We start from the raw sequence: 22814 nt of genomic DNA on the forward strand, positions 1-22814 counted from the left end.
CATGTAAGTGTTGTTTTGAAACCTTTAGGTTAACGATCTTGTTAAATGTTGTTAACCCATTGTTTATTAAATCAAATGAGATGTTAAATTATTACATTATCATGATATCATGATGTATTAATATATCTTAATATGATATATATACATTAAATGTCGTTACAACGATAATCGTTACATGTATGTCTCGTTTCAAAATCATTAAGTTAGTAGTCTTGTTTTTACATATATAGTTCATTGTTAATATACTTAATGATATGTTTACTTATCATAATATCATGTTAACTATATATATATCCATATATATGTCATCATATAGTTTTTATTGTATTTAACGTTCGTGAATCGCCGGTCAACTTGGGTGGTCAATTGTCTATATGAAACCTATTTCAATTAATCAAGTCTTAACAAGTTTGATTGCTTAACATGTTGGAAACATTTAATCATGTAAATATCAATTTCATTTAATATATAAAAACATGGAAAAGTTCGGGTCACTACAAAAACTGGCGAGCATCTCAAGTCTAAGGACATAAAGACATAATCACTAAAAGATTCACTACTGACAATGATCCATGTAGTGACATCTCGGATGGGTCATTCCAACATTCATCATCAATGAATACATATGAATTTTGGTATCTACAAGTTAACTATTTATCATCAATAAATATAACCAAAACTTCATATTAATCTTAATTCATGTTATTCCCATAACATGATTGATTATGGAGATTTTGAATAATCAACAATTACTCATGGATTAAACATGCTAATATAGAACACAGTGATATATATGAAAACGATCATACCATCAATATATCAATTCATTATGATAAAACTGTTTAATGTTCCAAAAATATCTAAATACTAAATTATAAATTAAAAATATCAGCAGCATCACGAAATCCAATACTACTAGCATGATCATCATGCTTGTTGAGTGTCATGGGCTTCGTGAACGGGTCAGCCACATTATCATCTATATGAACCTTAAGAATACTAATATCATTCCTCTCAACGACTTATTGAATGTAGTCAAAATTTCGAAGAATGTGTCTGCTACCTTTACGTACACGTGATTCTTTTGCAAGTATAATAGCACTTGAATTATCACAGTACATTTCCATAGGGGATTCAATGCTGGAAACTACTCCGAGTTCAGCAATAAACTTCCTAATCCAGACAGCTTCTTGAGCAGCTTCTAAGGCAGCAATGTATTCTGCTTCCGTTGTAGACTGTGCAACTGTGCTCTGCTTTGAGCTTCTCCAATCAACTGCCCCGCCATTCATGACAAAGACATACCCTGAATGGGATCGAGAATCATCTCGATCAGTTTGGAAACTAGCATCTGTATAACATCTAATACTCAACTCTTCTTCCAAACCACTGTAAACCAAGAACATATATTTAGTTCTCCGCAAATATTTAAGAATGTTCTTAACAGCAATCCAATGTTCTTCACCTGGATTCTGTAAACTCAAAGCTAACGAGACATCAGGTCTAGTACATAACATGGCATACATAATGGATCCTATAGCCGAAGCATACGGAACACATTTCATTCATCTTATCTCATCAGGTGTGATAGGACTTTGAGACTTGCTCAAGGTTATGCCCTTTTGCATGGGTAATGCTCCGCGCTTGGAGTTTTGCATGTTAAATCTTCGCAAGATTTTGTCAATGTATGTACTTTGACTCAAATCAATAAGCCTTTTGGATCTATTTCTATAGATCCTGATTCCAAGAATATACTTAGCTTCTCCAAGATCTTTCATGGCAAAACATTTTCCAAGCCAAGATTTGACATCTTGCAAAGTTGGAATGTCATTTCCAATAAGTAGTATGTCATCAACATACAAGATCAAGAAGACAACTTTGCTCCCACTAGCTCTAATGTAAACACATGGCTCATCTTGATTTTGAGAAAAACTAAACTCTTTGATTTTCTGATCAAACTTAAGATTTCAGCTCCTGGATGCTTGCTTTAATCCATAAATGGATTTTAGAAGCTTGCATACTTTAGTAGGATGCTTAGGATTCACAAACCCTTCCGGCTGAACCATATATACATCCTCGCTTAGGTCGCCATTTAGGAAAGCGACTTTGACATCCATTTTCCATATTTCATAATCATGAAAAGCAGCTATGGCAATAAATATCCTAATTGATTTAATGCTCGTGACTGGTGAAAAAGTTTCCTCATAATCAATTCCTTGAGTTTGAGTATAACCTTTTTCCACCAACCGAGCCTTAAAAGTATTTACATTACCGTCCATGTCAGCCTTCTTCTTGAAGACCCATTTACTGCCCACTGTCTTGCAATTGGGTGGAAGATCAATCAAGTCCCATTCTTGATTATATTTCATGGACTGCATCTCTGCCTTCATCGCATCTCACCATTTTGTTAGATTCTGGATCTGATATGGCTTCACCGTAGCTAGAGGGTTCATCATAATCCCCTAGATGAGGTTCATCTGAATTAATCAGAAGATTTAACCTCTCAAGTTGATGAGGAGTTCTACTAGATTTACGAAGTATAGGTGCAACACGTTCTGGCTCACCAACAGTGTGTTCAGCTTCAACGTGCGGTTGGCTAGTGCCTTTAGAAGGTGTGTTACTTTGTGATTCTTGAATTTCCTCAAGATCTACTTTACTCCCACTGACTTCTTGTAAGAGAAGATCTCTTTCAAAGAATTCAGCAAACCGAGCAGTAAACACTTTATTTTCAGCTTGGTAGTAAAAATAGTAACCCACTGTTTCCTTTGGGTATCCCAAAAAGTGACATTTGATACCTCTGGGTTCTAACTTGTTTGAAGTGTCACGTTTCACATACGCTTCACAACCCCAGACTTTCAAATAAGACAACTTAGGACTCTTTCCATACCATAACTCATATGGTGTCTTTTCTACCTTCTTGGTTAGAACCATATTGAGTATGCGTGCAGCAGACTCTAATGCGTAACCCCAAAAAGACATTGGTAGAGTAGTTAGACTCATCATAGATCGAACCATATCAAGTAAAGTTCGATTCCTTCGTTCCGACAAACCATTGTGCTGTGGTGTGTAAGGTGGAGTGAACTATGAGATAATCCCACAATTCTTCAGGTGGTCCAAAAACTCTTGACTCATATATTCCCCTCCCCGATCAGAGCGAAGGGCTTTAATGGTCTTTCCAAGTTGATTCTCTACTTCATTTTGGAAGATTTTGAATGTTTCAAAAACTTCATGTTTATGTTTCAGCAAGTAAACATAACCATATCTACTATAATCATCAGTAAATATAACGAAGTATGATTCACCATTTCTAGACATAGTTCTAAAAGGGCCACATACATCAGTATGTATTAGTCCTAAAAGATCTTTAGCTCTTTCACCTAAACCGGAGAAAGGAGCCTTTGTCATCTTTTCACATAAACATGACTCGCATACATCAAATGACTCAGAGCCAGTTGATTCTAAAAGCCCATCAGATTGGAGTTTTGAAATGCGTTGTTTGTTTATATGACCAAGACGACAATGCCATAGATAGGTATTATTCAAGTCTTTCTTGACTCGTTTGGCAGTACATGTATATACAGAATTATTATTTGAAATTACACCATGCATATCAATTTCAAAAATACCATCACGTGGAATAGCATTAAAATAAAATACATTATTCTTAGAAACTGAAATACCAAAGTGCGTAAATGTAAGTTCAAACCAACATTTTTCAAAAGAGAAACTGAAATTACATTGCTCGTAATACTGGGAGCATAATGACATTGTTCCAACAAAACAATAAGACCACTAGGTAGAGTAAGCTCATAGGTGCCAATAGCTTCGACAGCAGCTCGAGCCCCATTCCCCACTCCCCACTCTTAAGTATAGTGTGTTGTTCTTCAGTCTCTTACTTCTTCTCATTCCCTGATTTGCTGGTCTGGCCAGCTTTGCCTTTTCTCAACTCAGATAGGTAGGAAGCACAGTTCCTCTTCCAGTGGCCAACTTTTCCACAGTGGAAACATTCGGCGTCTTTCGCTGGGTTTTCTTTCTTGTGAGGTGGTGGAATCTTTTTCTTAGCAATTGACTTTCCTTTTCCTTTTCCCCAAGTTTTCGGCTTATTCTTTCTCACCTTACCATCTCTAATCATCAGGACACCTGGATTGGAAACCTTATATGGAATATCCTGTTCAGCAGTTTTGAGCATCGAGTGCACCTCTGCCAGAGATTTCTCCCAACCTTGCATATTGTAATTCATTACAAATTGGTGATACGATTTTGGTAGTGAAACCAAAACCGTGTTCACAGCCAAGTTAGGCGGCAAGGTAGTTCCAAGTTTTTCCAATTGGTCAATGTAGCTTTTTATTTTCAAGACATGAGAGCTCACTGATTGACCCTCCTCCATTTTGCATGTTTGAAGAAGCTTATAAGTTTCATATAATTCTTGACTAGCCTATTTTTGAAACATATTTTTCAGCTCAGTCATCATATCATATGCTGTACGATCTTCCATTTCCTTTTGGAGGTCAGAAGTCATACTAGCAAGCATGATTAAAGCTATCTTCTCTTGCTCATCAAACAACTTCTGATAAGCATTCTTTTGAGCAGCAGTAGCTGTCTCAGGAGGAGCTTCGGGTAAGGGTTCTTCAATTTTGTTCAACTTCCCTTCATATTCGAGAACAATTCTCAGGTTGCGGTACCAATCGAGGAAGTTTGAACCATTGAGTTTATCCTTCTCCAACAAAGAACGGAGGGTGTTTTGGTTTACATTTTGATTGTTTGACATCTACAAAAGAACAAGGTTCAATTTTAGTATTTTCGATATAATACTTTAATAAATTAATTACCCAAGTTTTAATATATTTAAAAACAATTAATTTACGAAAGCCTAAGATCCACATAGAGGTTCCATAGCTACATCTGTTGATCAGCTAGCAGTTATAGAGTCTACTGGTAGGTAGCGAGTACTTATTGCATCACATGTGCAACTCTTAGATCTTTATGGGACCTTGAGATATGTGTAGTCTAACAAACCACTATTATCTATTGACATGTTTGTCCCATCCTTGCCTCGAACTCAGGTCTCACCGTGAATACGATTAAGTCGTCCAATTTGGAAACAGTGAAAATTCAGCCTAGTCTCACTCGTAACTGAAAATCCACCTCGTAGCTATAATTCGATTAGGTCTCACCGTAATCAAAAAATAACGAGGAGTGTTTGCAAGCTCATTGGATGGCATGACTTAAATTTGACGGGTATTTTGAAAATGTTTGTGTTAACGAATAATGCATGCACACAAGATTTGCTACACTATTTGTTAAAAATCATTTAAACCAATTTTATATATGTCGATCGTGTTTATGCGTCTAGTTTGTTATTTTATTTTATATAAAAATAACAAATACACATTGTGTATCATTTTAAAACATTTTTAAAAGTTGTCGCTCATATATATTATTTGAGTTTCAAAAAAAATATTTAACTTTAAACTCGTTAGAGTTTAACTTTTTTAAAATCATCAATTTTAACCTTTGAAACTCGTTACTAGTTTTATTTGATGTTTTCATCAAAAACATTTAGCATATATTATAATCAACAATTAAATATAAATGCGGAAAAATAAAACACAACCATACCATGCATCATTCACACATAGCCTAGCCCAAAAATCCTATGCTTGATCTCATGAGCCGACATGGGATCAAGAGGTCAAACTAAGGGTAATATCGTAGCTCCCACTTGATTCAAGAATCAAGTGAAAACTTGACAAACGCCATCGTTGTCTACTTGACCTGTTCGCCATCTTCTAAGCCAAAAGCATGTTGTATTTTATCTTCAATCTTCATCTTGTTACATTTATTTAAAATTGAAAAATACAACTAATCTAATACTTTTACAATTTAGAATAAACTTAAATACAATACTATTAAAATGAAAAATAAATATAATACGACTTTGGCTTCAAAATGGCCTTTCTAATAAATAATCAACATGACATAATATTGCCGTAATCAACAATCACAACAATCATACATAGGTCGGGGCATTATGGGCTATGTGTGCAATCACAATTTTAATAACTACATTATTAAAAATTAAATATGGTTTGTCCATGGTTATAATGCATGTGTATAACCATGGAATAAAACAATCAACAATTATAATAAATATTCAAGCCATAACAATTAAATCTACAATTTAAAATAGTGATATTCTTTCAATCATATTTGTGCGTCATGAGGTTAAGTCTAGATCAACCGAGTTGACTTTAAAAACCAAAAAGGTTTCGACTTTCACCAATATACCATAAAGCTAAATCTAAAGAATAGTCACACGACAATTAAGATGGTGTAAAAGCGGCTCGGATACCACTGTTGGAAAATCGTGCGTACTTTTACCAAAACAGATTAACGCAGCGGATAGTTAAAATAATAATCTTTTATTATTTTATGAACAAAATTTAACAATATTAAATTTTCACTTATTTAATGAAACATGCACACGATTAATCTTTCCCAATGATCCAGTTACACTATAATAATTGTCATGAATATAAAACAAAAGAGGAGTTAACGATATACCTTTCTTGGAGAATTGATGAGACGGAGAGAAACTTACGATCAAAAGTATGACCGTCTCTTTGGATAGTCCACACTACACTTCAAACGACCGTCAATGGATGCTAGTCCAAACCCAAGTAATATTAATCAACCTTTGGTTAATATTATGAAATCAAAATATGTAATATGTGTTTTAGTTTTCTGAAAGAATACGATATGAATTAATTTGGTGCGATATATAAAGATATTTTTTCAAAACACCCGTGAACCTTTTTGAAAAATCCGTGAATCCAAATTAGAACGAATATATATCATATTTCTCAAATACTTCAGGGGTATATTATGTAACTTATAATTAATAATTTCTATCATGTCGCTTTCATGTGAATAGTAAATTAATTAATTTCGATTCATTTACTATTCATATGAATAGTAAATGAATTAATTTCGATTTACTATTTTGTTACTTGAGTAATATATATACATCATATATATATTTTATTTGACGTCTCGGTGTATATGTGTGTGACCCCGAAGGCTCAAATGAAGTTGGCCATATAATTATATGTTTTACCTTGCACATTAATCCTACACTTGAGAGTGTATGCACTCGACAAAAATCGAATTTGAGGCCTCTCACAATTTTATTAATGGACATTCTTTCATTTTGGTTTTATATTTGGAGAGTGATCCTCATACACTACTTTTTTATCCATACACATCTAATTGGCTATTATACCCTTATTTATGTTTATAATTATAATAGAAGTGCAACTCCCTAGATAAATGTAAGAATATAATTGTAAGTTTATGGTACAAAAGTGTGTATGGACCAGAATCACCTCCCTTTATATTTTATATATTTTACATAAAATATATTAATCTATATATTGCTTCAAGTAAATTTTATATACTCTATACTCTATTTTATCTATTATTATTATTACTACTATTATTACTATTATATTATAACTATTATATTATTATTATTATTATTATTATTATTATTATTATTATTATTATTATTATTATTACTGCTATTATTACTATTATATTACTATTATATTATTATTATTATATATTATTATTATTACTGCTATTATTACTATTATATTATTATATATTATTATTATTATTATTATTATTATTATTATTATTATTATTATTATTATTATTATTTTATAATTATTGTCTATTTATTATCAACTTAACAGTCGCTTAGAGCCTAAACTGAACTTCAAACAGATTTAAATCACATGAAAATTTAATTCCACCATTTTCATGGTGTCTCACACTTTTATTTGTTATTTTTTAAACTTACTTATTGGTAGGAGGTCATTCGGAATCAATCTCTCTATCTATATAATATTATATCTCACTTTTGCGACATTGAGTTTTGTTGTTGTTATTTATGTAAAATTATTTCCAATTTTATATATTTCTAGACAACAATATTTCATTTCATATATTAATTTGAGGCTATTATTGAAATCTGGGTCATATTATGTGGATCAATCCGGAATATATTCTCTCAAATCTGCACCAACCGATGATGATTCACTACATCCTTCAACTTTCTTCCCCTTAATCTTCATCAACAGGTTACAATCTCCACTTCCTTTTCTTTTTATCTCCTTATTTCATATTCATATCAACTGCTCATTCTTTTGATACCTGTAATTTCATACTATCGTCTGTTTCACTGGCCAATTTGGAATTGGATGATGTGTAAATTATATTTTAATATATATGCTTTATATAATAATAATAATATCACATATAAATGAACCTGCTTTGTAGATAACCTAAATGTTTGTCTCTATAGAGATATTAGGGCATTAATTAAATACAAACATATCAAAGGTTTATCTTGTATGTATGAACACACAACCTTTTGAATCTAATAGTCCTCTGAAGTTTGATTAATGAAACAAATACTAAAATATTTAGGACATAGTAGTAGAGCATTCTAATGCTAAATTGATACTCATACACGCATCAACGTTCTCGAAGTACCTTGGTCGGATTTAGGAATGTATTATATACTTAGATTAAATATATATTTAGTAAAATAATATAGATTGTTGACCAAACCATCTCAAGATAGCCTATTGGTTGCGGTACCGATATCCCCACATGAGGTATTGGGTTCAAACATCACTTGCATCATCATAACTTGAGAAGACCGGTGAACGGGTCAGAAACGATCATTAGATAACTCGGTCAGACTGCGTACATCTGACTAAAACATAATCCCCCTCCCTAGAGTGTTGACCGCTTAACATAGAGTGTTGACCAACTATTTGCTCCGATTGCATCCTCTTTGATCGTTAGCAATGGCGATAGAAAATTACATCCATGTCAAGAAGAAAGTATGAATTAAAACTTTTGTCCTCGTGGATTTATGAATGTGTTATACTTAAATTAGAAATATATTTAGTAGAATAGTATAGATTGTTGACCAAACCATCTCAAGATAGCCTATTGGTTGGGGTACTGATACCCTCATACGAGGTATTGGCTTCAAACATCACTTGTATCATCACAACTTGAGATGACAAGTGAAAGGGTCAGGATTGGTCACAAGATAACTCGGTTAGACAGCGTATATCTGACTAAAACATAATCCCTCTCCCTAGAATGTTGACCATTTAACATAGAGTGTTGACCTCCGATTGCATCCTCTTTGACCGCTAGCAATGGCGATAGAAAATTACAATCATGTCAAGAAGAAAGTAGGAACTAAAAATTTTGTCCTCATGGATTTATTAACCCCGTGTTAAGCAATATTTTCCTAAAGGTTTTACCCCAGCAGTAGTTGGTTTATTGCATCGTTAATACTTGACACTGCTCAAAATTTGCGCGAACACATATTTTTATATATGAAGTTGCGCGGGATTGGGTATTGTTGTTGTTGTTTCTGGAGAACATCATAATATAGTTATAGTTGCTTTGCTAAAGCATTAGCTAGTATCTGCAAATGTGATTGCTTTTTATTCTAAACTGTACATGTCTGATCACTTTTATGATTGTGACTTTTACATTATTATTTGGTTTATAATATTGTCATATATGGTTTCAGTCAGATGAGACAAGTAAATACTATATATTTACCAGTGAGCTCTTTCTTTGGCATTTGTTGTTAAAAGTTATTTTTCATGTGTTGTGTGATGGTAGCTAAATCTCTGAAGATCAAAAGAGTGCAATGTAGGTTCAATTTTTTCCCCCCCAATTAGATGTGATTCATAGATCGCATCATAAGTGTTTTATACATCGCCAATTTCTATTCAAGATTACAGAGGAACTTATGGGAACTTTCTTAATAATGTTTATGCTAATTTCTGCAGACTTAGAGAAAAGAAAAGGTCTGAAATGGAGACAAAAACTGAGAGGTTTTCGTCCGACTTTTTAATGGGAGGCGCAGCAGCTATAATGTCGAAAAGTGCAGCAGCACCACTAGATAGAGTAAAACTTATACTGCAAAATCAAGGTGAGTTGTTAAAACGAGGTCAACTCAAGAGGCCGTATACAGGGGTCGGTAATTGTTTTAAAAGGGTTTTCAAAGAAGAAGGCTTTTTCTCGTTTTGGAGGGGTAATCACGTCAATGTTATTCGCTATTTTCCGACTCAGGTAACTTTTTAATAATTTCGTCTTAAAAATGTCTATGTCAAGTACTCGTGAAAACAATATCTGATTGTTAAACGGTTTAGAAGTGTTAGGTTCCTGAAGAAACTATTGTTGAAAAATATCCGTAGGCTTTCAATTTTGCGTTCAAAGGTTACTTCAAAAGTCTACTTGGACGGTCAAAAGAAAGAGACGGGTATTTGAAATGGTTTGCTGGTAATGTTGCTTCGGGGAGTGCTGCAGGGGCCACCACATCATTATTTCTATATCATATGGAGTACGCCCGTACCCGTTTAGCCACTGATTCAATCGGCAATGAAGTTAATAGAAAACGACAGTTTAACGGGCTTTTCGATGTATATCGCAAGACCCTTGCGACAGATGGCATTAGAGGGTTGTACCGTGGATTTGGAATTTCGATTGTCGGAATTACTATGTACAGAGGAATGTATTTTGGTTTATATGACAGCATTAAACCTATTGTCTTGGTTGGATCATTTAAGGTAAGACCTTATAGTTATTATTTCTAACATTTTTCTAAGGAAAACCTTTGTTAACATGCAAAAAAACTTGTACATTTTAATAACTGTCATTAAAAAGTTAATATAAGCGCTACGTACAGCATATTAATGAACATTAACGACAACCCTAAGGGCTATCGTTAGAAAAATTCTTATTTTTAAGGTTCCGGATTCTAATAATTATTTATGTCTATTTTTGATTTCTGGTAACAATCTGCAGGACAATTTTATTGCGAGTTTTTTCTTGGGTTGGAGTGTGACAACCTTTTCTGGGTTTTGTGCTTATCCGTTTGATACGTTAAGGCGAAGAATGATGTTGACTTGTGGTCAACCATCTAAGTATCGTCATGCTATACACGCGTTGAGTGAAATCGTGCGTTTAGAGGGGTTTTGGGCATTATACAAAGGAGTTACTGCTAACATGCTTGTTGGTGTAGCTGGGGCTGGAGTTCTTGCAGGGTACGATAAATTGCACCGAATTAAATACAAGTCTTGAAGTGAACTTTTTAGAATTATAAACAAGGGTGATGATGGTATCAGAGATTTTGTCAAGGTAAAATGGTCTAACTTTTTACTGGACAGTTGCTTCTAAATTGTTTAGAGAAGCAGGAATATACAAATTGTGTTGGAATTAAATCTCATTTAAAGAAGAAAAATGAAAAATTGTGCATTGGTATTTGATGATTTGATATGTACAGTTTGATAAGAAATGGGTATAACTGTATGTAACACCCATCAATTAAATTTGATTGTAAAATTCAAGTGAATTTGTTATTGTGTCTTTTGGTTTAGGAAGACTTGTGAATGTCAATACTTTGGTAATTTTTTTTTTATTATTATTATTATTATTATTATTATTATTATTATTATTATTATTATTATTATTATTATTATTATCATCATCATCATCATCATCATCATCATCATCATCATCATCATCATCATCATCATCATCATCATCATCATCATCATCATCATTATTATTATTATTATTATTATTATTATTATTATTATTATTAAATTGTTATAATTCAGTAGGCTTATAACTACCTTTAGTGGTTTGATTCTTGATGTTATAATTCAGTAGGCTTATAACTACCTTTAGTGGTTTGATTCTTGATTAAGAATGCTAATAATGAAGTGTAAGAACAAAGATGATAATGGAGAGAAAGAAAGAAACACTTTGTAAGTGTGAGAAAATGGTGCAAGTTTAATGCTTGCATTCATGGCTATTTATAGCAAAAATATCACAAGTTTAGGTAATACAATAATATTACTTTTGTGTATCAATAATTAACTATCCATTTATATATATATATATATTTATATTTATATATTATAACACTCCCCCTTGGATAGCAATTTTGTTTGTTGAAGATCAACTGTAAGTTACTGCCTCGTTAAAAACCTTGCTAAAGAAAATCAGTGGGAAAAAAACTTTAGCTAAGAGAAAAAGAGTGCAGCATGGAGTTGACTCCCTCTCAAGTAGACATCGCTTCAGTTGTTACATATTTTGAACATGTCTCATGCCAATGTTATGAACGTGTGTTCTGAAAATAACAGTTGGAAGTGCTTTCGTGAAAAGATCAGCAGAGTTTTTGCTGGATTGAACATATCTCATTTCAATCTCGTTGTCCTTAATGAGATTTTGAGTGTATGAGAAGAATCTAGGAGGTATGTGTTTGGTTCGGTCACTTTTGATATACCCTTCTTTCATCTGTGCTATGCAAGCTGCATTATCTTCATAGATAATTGTTGGACTTTTATCGCGTTCTAGTCCACAAGAATCAGTAATGATTTGTGTCATTGATCTCAACCAAAAACATTCCCGAGTAGCTTCATGTAATGCAATCACTTCGGCATGATTTGATGATGTAGCAACAAGTGTTTGTTTTTGAGAACGCCATGATATTGCAGTACCTCCATTTAGGAATACATATCCAGTTTGAGATTTAGCTTTATGTGGATCAGATAAATAACCTGCATCAGCATAACCAATCAAATCTTGTTTTGATTCGTTAGAATAAAATAATTCTAAATCAGTAGTTCCTCGAAGGTATCGAAATATGTGTTTGATCCCATTCCAGTGTCTTTTGGTAGGAGCAGAGCTGAACCTTGCCAACAAATTAACTGCAAAAGAAATGTCAGGTATTGTACAATTTGTAAGATACATAAGAGCTCCAATTGCACTAAGATATGGTACTTCTGGTCCAAGAATATCTTCATGATCTTCACATGGACGAAATGGATCAGTTTCAACATTGAGTGATCTAACAACCATAGTAGTACTTAATGGTTTTGCCTTGTCCATATTGAAACGTTTCAGAATCTTTTCAGTATATGTTGTTTGATGTACAAGTAAACCATTAGGCATATGCTCAATTTGTAAACCAAGGCAATACTTGGTTTTTCCGAGATCTTTCATTTCAAATTCTTTCTTTAGAAGTTGAATGGCTTCATGGATCTCTTTATTTGTACCTATGATGTTAAGATCATCAACATAAACAGCTATGATCACATATCCGGATGTTGTTTTCTTAATGAAAACACAAGGACAAGTAAGGTTATTTGTATACCCTTTGCTTATCAAGTAATCACTTAATCGGTTATACCACATACGTCCCGATTGTTTTAACCCATATAAAGATCTTTGTAATTTAATCGAATACATTTCTTTGGGTTTTGCATTTGATGCTTCTGGTACCTTAAATCCTTCAGGTATCTTCATATATATATATCACTATCAAGTGATCCATATAGATAAGCAGTCACAACATCCATAAGATGCATTTCTAAATTTTTAGAAACTGCCAGGCTGATTAAGTATCTAAAAGTAATTGCATCCATAACAGGGGAATAAGTTTCTTCATAATCAATTCCCGGTCTTTGAGAAAAACCTTGAGCTACAAGTCTAGTTTTATACCTTGTAACTTCATTTTTCTCATTTCTTTTTCGGACAAAAATCCATCTGTATCCTACAGGTTTCACATCTTTAGGAGTGAGAATGATGGATCCGAAAACTTTTCTTTTATTGAGTGATTCTAATTCAGCTCGTATTGTTTCTTTCCATTGAGCCCAATCATGTCTATTTTGACATTCAACCATAGATATTGGTTCTGGATCATCATCATTATTCATGATGTCATATGCAACATTAAATGAAAATTTATCATCAAGATTTTTCATTTCATTTCGGTTCCATAATATTTTTGAATGTGCATAATTGATTGCAATTTCTGTATTGACATCATCAATCTCCTCTGCAGTAGGAGTACTGATTTGTGGTTCTTCTTGAACACTTTCTTTTACCTTATTATCAGCTGATTTTCTTTTTCGAGGATTTTTATCTTTGGAACCAACTGGTCTCCCACGTTTCAGACGTGGCATAGATTCTTGAGTGACTACATTATCAGTTTTCCGATTTGGAATCTCAACTCGAGCTGGAGTATTAACTGCTGGTATATATGATTTAGTCACCCTTTTTGTATCTGTGAATGCATCAGGCAATTGATTTGCAAGTTCTTGTATATGCATTATCTTTTGAACTTCTGTCTCGCATTCTTTTGTGCGAGGATCAAGATACTTTAATTGAGGTTCACACCATGAAACATCATTTTCTTTATTTTTTATTTCTCCCCCGAATCTAGGAAACAATGTTTCATTAAAATGACAATCAGCAAAACGTGCTGTAAAAACATCACCTGTCATAGGTTCAATATACCTTATGATTGAAGATGTTTCATATCCAACATATATTCCCAACCTCCTTTGAGGACCCATTTTTGTACGTTGTGGTGGCGCAATTGGAACATATACTGCACAACCAAATGTTCTAAGGTGGGAAATATTTGGTTCTTGACCAAAAGCAAGTTGTAGAGGGGAATATTTATGACTTGCACTTGGTCTGATGCGAATCAATGCAGCAGCATGTAAAATTGCATGACCCCATATAGATACAGGGAGTTTTGTTCTCATTATCAATGGTCTAGCGATTAACTGTAAACGTTTAATCAGTGACTCGGCTAAACCATTTTGTGTATGCACATGAGCAACAGAATGTTCAACAACAATTCCTATAGACATGCAATAGTCATTAAATGCTTGAGATGTAAACTCACCAGCATTATCAAGTCTCACCTTTTTAATAATGTAATCAGGAAAATGTGCTCTCAATTTAATAATTTCGGCAAGAAATTTTGCAAATGCCACATTACGGCTTGATAACAGACAAACATGAGACCATCTACTAGATGCGTCTATTAGGACCATGAAATATCTAAATGGTCCACATGGTGGATAAATTGGTCCACAAATATCACTTTGAATTCTTTCAAGAAACATTGGTGATTCTTTCTCAACCTGAAGTGGTGAGGGTCTACTTATCAATTTTCCAAGAGAGCAAGATATACATGGAACCATTGTATCATGAAGGATTTTTCTATCCTTCAGTGGATGTCCATGTGTACATTCAATAATTCTTTTCATCATTGTTGATCCTGGATGGCCCAATCTGTTATGCCATAAATTAAATACACCAGGATCAATATATTTTTCTTTAATCACCATATGTGCTTCTGGTACATTTATATGTGTATAATGTAATCCAGAATTAAGTCTTGGCAGTTTTTCAATCACGTGATTCTTGTTAGTGATACTTAAATATTTCTCATTTTCTGCCGTTACTGACTGATAATCATATCCATTAAGGTATATGTCAGAAAAACTCAATAAGTTTCTGCTTGACTTAGGAGAGAATAAGGCATTATTAATTAAAAATGTTGTACCGTTTGGTAATATGAATTTTGCCTTTCCTATCCCTTCTATCAAGTTAGCAGCACCTGATATTGTATGTATAGTTCCTTCCGTTAGTTTCAAATTGAAATGTCCCGTTCTTATTGATTAAAAACGTTCCATATTAATTGATTTCGTTGCGAGATTTTGACCTCTATATGAGACATTTTTCAAAGACTGCATTCATTTTTAAAACAAACCATAACCTTTATTTCATAAATAAAGGTTTAAAAAGCTTTACGTAGATTATCAAATAATGATAATCTAAAATATCCTGTTTACACACGACCATTACATAATGGTTTACAATACAAATATGTTACATCGAAATCAGTTTCTTGAATGCAGTTTTTACACAATATCATACAAACATGGGCTCCAAATCTTGTCCTTATTTTAGTATGCAACAGCGGAAGCTCTTAGTATTCACCTGAGAATAAACATGCTTTAAACGTCAACAAAAATGTTGGTGAGTTATAGGTTTAACCTATATATTTCAAATCGTAACAATAGACCACAAGATTTCATATTTCAATACACATCCCATACATAGAGATAAAAATCATTGATATGGTGAACACCTGGTAACCGACATTAACAAGATGCATATATAAGAATATCCCCATCATTCCGGGACACCCTTCGGATATGATATAAATTTCGAAGTACTAAAGCATCCGGTACTTTGGATGGGGTTTGTTAGGCCCAATAGATCTATCTTTAGGATTCGCGTCAATTAGGGTGTCTGTCCCCTAATTCTTAGATTACCAGACTTAATAAAAAGGGGCATATTCGATTTCGATAATTCAACCATAGAATGTAGTTTCACGTACTTGTGTCTATTTTGTAAATCATTTATAAAACCTGCATGTATTCTCATCCCAAAAATATTAGATTTTAAAAGTGGGACTATAACTCACTTTCACAGATTTTTACTTCGTCGGGAAGTAAGACTTGGCCACTGGTTGATTCACGAACCTATAACAATATATACATATATATCAAAGTATGTTCAAAATATATTTACAACACTTTTAATATATTTTGATGTTTTAAGTTTATTAAGTCAGCTGTCCTCGTTAGTAACCTACAACTAGTTGTCCACAGTTAGATGTACAGAAATAAATCGATAAATATTATCTTGAATCAATCCACGACCCAGTGTAAACGTATCTCAGTATTGATCACAACTCAAACTATATATATTTTGGAATCAACCTCAACCCTGTATAGCTAACTCCAACATTCACATATAGAGTGTCTATGGTTGTTCCGAAATATATATAGATGTGTCGACATGATAGGTCAAAACATTGTATACGTGTCTATGGTATCTCAAGATTACATAATATACAATACAAATTGATTAAGTTATGGTTGGAATAGATTTGTTACCAATTTTCACGTAGCTAAAATGAGAAAAATTATCCAATCTTGTTTTACCCATAACTTCTTCATTTTAAATCCGTTTTGAGTGAATCAAATTGCTATGGTTTCATATTGAACTCTATTTTATGAATCTAAACAGAAAAAGTATAGGTTTATAGTCGAAAAAATAAGTTACAAGTCATTTTTGTAAAGGTAGTCATTTCAGTCGAAAGAACGACGTCTAGATGACCATTTTAGAAAACATACTTCCACTTTGAGTTTAACCATAATTTTTGGATATAGTTTCATGTTCATAATAAAAATCATTTTCCCATAATAACAACTTTTAAATCAAAGTTTATCATAGTTTTTAATTAACTAACCCAAAACAGCCCGCGGTGTTACTACGACGGCGTAAATTCGGTTTTACGGTGTTTTTCGTGTTTCCAGGTTTTAAATCATTAAGTTAGCATATCATATAGATATAGAACATGTGTTTAGTTGATTTTAAAAGTCAAGTTAGAAGGATTAACTTTTATTTGCGAACAAGTTTAGAATTAACTAAACTATGTTCTAGTGATTACAAGTTTAAACCTTCGAATAAGATAGCTTTATATGTATGAATCGAATGATGTTATTAACATCATTAATACCTCAAGTTCCTTGGATAAACCTACTGGAAATGAGAAAAATAGATCTAGCTTCAAAGGATCCTTGGATGGCTTGAAAGTTCTTGAAGCAGAATCATGACACGAAAATAATTTCAAGTAAGATTTCTACTCGAAATAAGATTGTTATAGTTATAGAAATTGAATTAAAGTTTGAATATGATTATTACCTTGTATTAGAAAGATAACCTACTGTAAGTAACAAAGGTTTCTTGATCTTGGATGATTACTTGGAATGGATTTAGAAAACTTGGAAGTAAACTTGCAATCTTGGAAGTATTCTTGATTTTATGAAACTATAACTTTTGGAATTTATGAAGAACACTTAGAACTTGAAGATAGAACTTGAGAGAGATCAATTAGATGAAGAAAATTGAAGAATTAAAGTGTTTGTAGGTGTTTTTGGTCGTTGGTGTATGGATTAGATGTAAAGGATATGTAATTTTGTTTTCATGTAAATAAGTCATGAATGATTACTCATATTTTTGTAATTTTATGAGATATTTCATGCTAGTTGCCAAATGATAGTTCCCACATGTGTTAGGTGACTCACATGGGCTGCTAAGAGCTGATCATTGGAGTGTATATACCAATAGTACATACATCTAAAAGCTGTGTATTGTACGAGTACGAATACGGGTGCATACGAGTAGAATTGTTGATGAAACTGAACGAGGATGTAATTGTAAGCATTTTTGTTAAGTAGAAGTATTTTGATAAGTGTCTTGAAGTCTTTCAAAAGTGTATGAATACATATTAAAACACTACATGTATATACATTTTAACTGAGTCGTTAAGTCATCGTTAGTCGTTACATGTAAATGTTGTTTTGAAACCTTTAGGTTAACGATCTTGTTGAATGTTGTTAACCCATTATTTATTATAACAAATGAGATGTTAAATTATTATATTATCATGATATTATGATATATAATATATCTTAGTATGATGTATATACAGTTAAATGTCGTTACAACGATAATCGTTACATATATGTCTGGTTTCGAAATCATTAAGTTAGTAGTCTTATTTTTACATATGTATTTCATTGTTAATACACTTAATAATATATTTACTTATCATTTAACATAATTAACCAAGTGTATCAATATCTTAATATGATTCATATGTACCTAGTAAGACGTTGTTGTAACGATAATCGTTATATATATCGTTTTCGAGTTTCTTAAATTAATAGTCTCATTTTTATGTATATAACTCATTGTTAAAATACCTAATGAGATACATACTTATAATAAAATCATGTTAACTATATATATATATATATATATATATATATATATATATATATATATATATATATATATATATATATATATATATATATATATAACCATATATATGTCATCGTATAGTTTTTACAAGTTTTAACGTTCGTGAATCACCGGTCAACTTGGGTGGTCAATTGTCTATATGAAACCTATTTCAATTAATCAAGTCTTAACAAGTTTGATTGCTTAACATGTTGGAAACACTTAATCATGTAAATAACAATTTCATTTAATATATATATAAACATGAAAAAGTTCGGGTCACTACACAAATCAATGAAATATTTTTCAGATTTAAGTATAGTGTGTGTAGTACCACTATCTGCTATACAGAGATCTCCACTACTTGATTGATGTTGTGTTCCAGCAGAATTCATATTAAACTTCATATATAAGAAACAAACAGTAAGTATATAAATGTTACACAAAATGTTTATTACACACAAATAGATAAAACTGAAACATTTGACATACATAGAATTGAAACATCAAACATAGAACTGGAACATTTGATAAAACATATAGAACTGAAACATTTGAGAAAACATGATGACAAAGGTTAAATCGTTTTATTTATAAAAGAAACATATTAATTTAATTCAACAAATCTTCATATAAATCAGATGGTTGCTCAGTGACTGTTGGATCAATATTATCCACAAAATTTACTTCCTTTTCTTTACCTTTCAGCGAATCCTGATACATCTTAACAAGATGTTTAGATGTTCGGCAAGTATTAGCCCAGTGGCCCATTCTACCACATCTGTAACAAGATTCTTCATAATTTTTAGAAGAATTTTCTTCAACATCTTGTTTAGTGGGCTTGTTTTGTGGTTGATATTTATATTTTCGTGGATTATTATTTCTTTGACCACCACGGCCACGACCACGGTCACGTCCACGCCCATTCCCATTACCATAAGGATGGTTTCTACCATAGTTATGGCTTTTGGCATGATGACAGCGATGGTTATTATAACCACGACCTTGCCCGCGTCCTTGTCCCTGTTTATAATTATTTGCAGTATTTGCTTCAGGGATTGCAATTGTACCAGTAGGACGGGATTGCTGATTTTTCATTAATAGCTCATCATTTTGCTCTGCAACCAAGAGATATGAATTAAGTTCAGGATATGTGTTGAACTTTAGCATTCTCAAATTTCTTTGCACTGTGATGTTGGCAGCATTCATTGTGGAGAAAGTTTTCTCCAACATGTCTGCATCACTTATTTCATGTCCACAGAATTTAAGTTGTGAGATTGTATTATACAGAGCTGAGCTGTATTCATTTACTTTCTTAAAGTCTTGGAACCTTAATGTTCTCCATTGATCCATAGCAGCTGGAAGTAAAATTTCTCTTTGATTATTGAATCTGCTTTTGAGACCTTCCCATAAAACATGGGGATCTTCTACAGTCACATAATTATTTTGTAAGCATTCATCAATATGTTGATGAATAAAGCAACATGCCGTTGCTTGTTCTTTTTCAGAACAAGTGTTGTTTTCATTTATGGTTTCAAGAATGCCCATTGATTTAAGATGCATTTTTACTTTTATAACCCATGGCATGTAGTTGTTTTCCGTTGATTCTAAAGGAGTGAATTTAAGCTTTTCCAGATTCGACATTTTCTATTATCAAAAATTAAAACAAACAACATGATAAATTAGAGTCAATTTATATTCATAAGTATATAAACATTAAACATAAATTTAATATAACATAAATGATAAGTAAGCGACAGTGTCGACTGTAGTGACCCGAAATTTTCCATGTTTATATATATATTAAATGAAATTGTTATTTACATGATTAAGTGCTTCCAACATATTAAGCAATCAAACTTGTTAAGACTTGATTAATTGAAATAGGTTTCATATAGACAATTGACCACCCAAGTTGACCGGTGATTCACGAACGTTAAAACTTGTAAAAACTATATGATGACATATATATGGTTATATATATAGTTAACATGATATTATGATAAGTAAACATATCATTAAGTATATTAACAATGAACTACATATGTAAAAACAAGACTACTAACTTAATGATTTTGAAACGAGACATATATTTAATGATTATCGTTGTAACGACATTTAATGTTTATATATCATATTAATAGATATTCGTACATCATAATATCATGATAATATAATAATTTAAAATCTCTTTTGATATTATAAACATTGGGTTAACAACATTTAACAAGATCGTTAACCTAAAGGTTTCAAAACAACACTTACATGTAACGACTAACGATGACTTAACGACTCAGTTAAAATGTATATACATGTAGTGTTGTAATATGTATTCATACACTTTTGAAAGACTTCAAGACACTTATCAAAATACTTCTACTTAACAAAAATGCTTACAATTACATCCTCGTTCAGTTTCATCAACAATTCTACTCGTATGCACCCGTATTCGTACTCGTACAATACACAGCTTTTAGATGTATGTACTATTGGTATATACACTCCAATGATCAGCTCTTAGCAGCCCATGTGAGTCACCTAACACATGTGGGAACCATCATTTGGCAACTAGCATGAAATATCTCATAAAATTACAAAAATATGAGTAATCATTCATGACTTATTTACATGAAAACAAAATTACATATCCTTTATATCTAATCCATACACCAATGACCAAAAATACCTACAAACACTTTCATTCTTCAATTTTATTCATCTAATTGATCTCTCTCAAGTTCTATCTTCAAGTTCTAAGTGTTCTTCATAAATTCCAAAAGTTCTAGTTTCATAAAATCAAGAATACTTCCAAGATTGCAAGTTTACTTCCAAGTTTTCTAAATCCATTCCAAGTAATCATCCAAGATCAAGAAACCTTTGTTACTTACAGTAGGTTATCTTTCTAATACAAGGTAATAATCATATTCAAACTTTAATTCAATTTCTATAACTATAACAATCTTATTTCGAGTGGAAATCTTATTTGAAATTGTTTTCGTGTCATGATTCTGCTTCAAGAACTTTCAAGCCATCCAAGGATCCTTTGAAGCTAGATCCATTTTTCTCATTTATAGTAGGTTTATCCAAGGAACTTGAGGTAGTAATGATGTTCATAACATCATTCGATTCATACATAAAAAGCTGTCTTATTCAACGTTATAAACTTGTAATCACTAGAACATAGTTTAGTTAATTCTAAACTTGTTCACAAATAAAGTTAATCCTTCTAACTAGACTTTTAAAATCAACTAAAAACATGTTCTATATCTATATGATATGCTAACTTAATGATTTAAAACCCGGAAACACGATAAACACCATAAAACTGGATATACGCCGTCGTAGTAAAACCGGGGGCTGTTTTGGTTGGGATAATTAAAAGCTAAGAAGAACTTTGATTTAAAAGCTATACTTCTGGAAAAATGATTTTTCTTATGAACATGAAACTATATCCAAAAATCATGGTTAAACTCAAAGTGAAAGTATGTTTTTCAAAATGGTCATCAAGATGTCGTTCTTTCGATGAAAATGACTACCTCTTTCAAAAACGACTTGTAACTTGTATTTCCGACTATAAACTTATAATTTTTCTGTTTAGATTCATAAAGTTAAGTTCAATACGAAACCGTGGCCACTGGAATCACTCAAAACGGATTAGAAACGAAGAAATGGCGAGTAAAACAAGATTCATAAAAACTACTCATTTTACCTACGTGAAAGTTAGTAATAAATCTATTCCAACCATAACCTAATCAACTTGTATATTATGTAATTTTGAGATACCATAGACACGTATACAATGTTTCGACCTATCATGTCGACCCATCTATATATGTATTGTGGAACAACCATAGACACTCTATATGTGAATGTTGGAGTTAGCTATACAGGGTTGAGGTAGATTCCAAAATATATATATAGTTTGAGTTGTGATCAATACTGAGATACGTATACACCGGGTCGTGGATTGATTCAAGATAATATTTATCGATTTATTTCTGTACATCTAACTGTGGACAACTAGTTGT

At 32.2% G+C, this 22814-nt stretch overlaps 1 protein-coding gene across 1 annotated transcript; it reads left to right on the forward strand.

Annotated features, from left to right (window-relative positions):
• The first annotated feature begins 8025 nt into the window (after window positions 1-8025).
• LOC139892367 (ADP,ATP carrier protein ER-ANT1-like) lies at window positions 8026-11460 on the forward strand. Its single transcript, XM_071875433.1, has 4 exons — window positions 8026-8141; window positions 9888-10170; window positions 10296-10667; window positions 10906-11460. Exons 2-4 carry the CDS (start codon window positions 9913-9915, stop codon window positions 11179-11181), a joined length of 906 nt encoding a protein of 301 aa, XP_071731534.1. The 5' UTR covers window positions 8026-8141; window positions 9888-9912; the 3' UTR covers window positions 11182-11460.
• The last annotated feature ends 11354 nt before the right edge of the window (window positions 11461-22814 follow it).

This window comes from Rutidosis leptorrhynchoides, chromosome 2 (assembly GCF_046630445.1).
Source record: "Rutidosis leptorrhynchoides isolate AG116_Rl617_1_P2 chromosome 2, CSIRO_AGI_Rlap_v1, whole genome shotgun sequence".
Taxonomy (NCBI): Eukaryota; Viridiplantae; Streptophyta; class Magnoliopsida; order Asterales; family Asteraceae; genus Rutidosis; species Rutidosis leptorrhynchoides.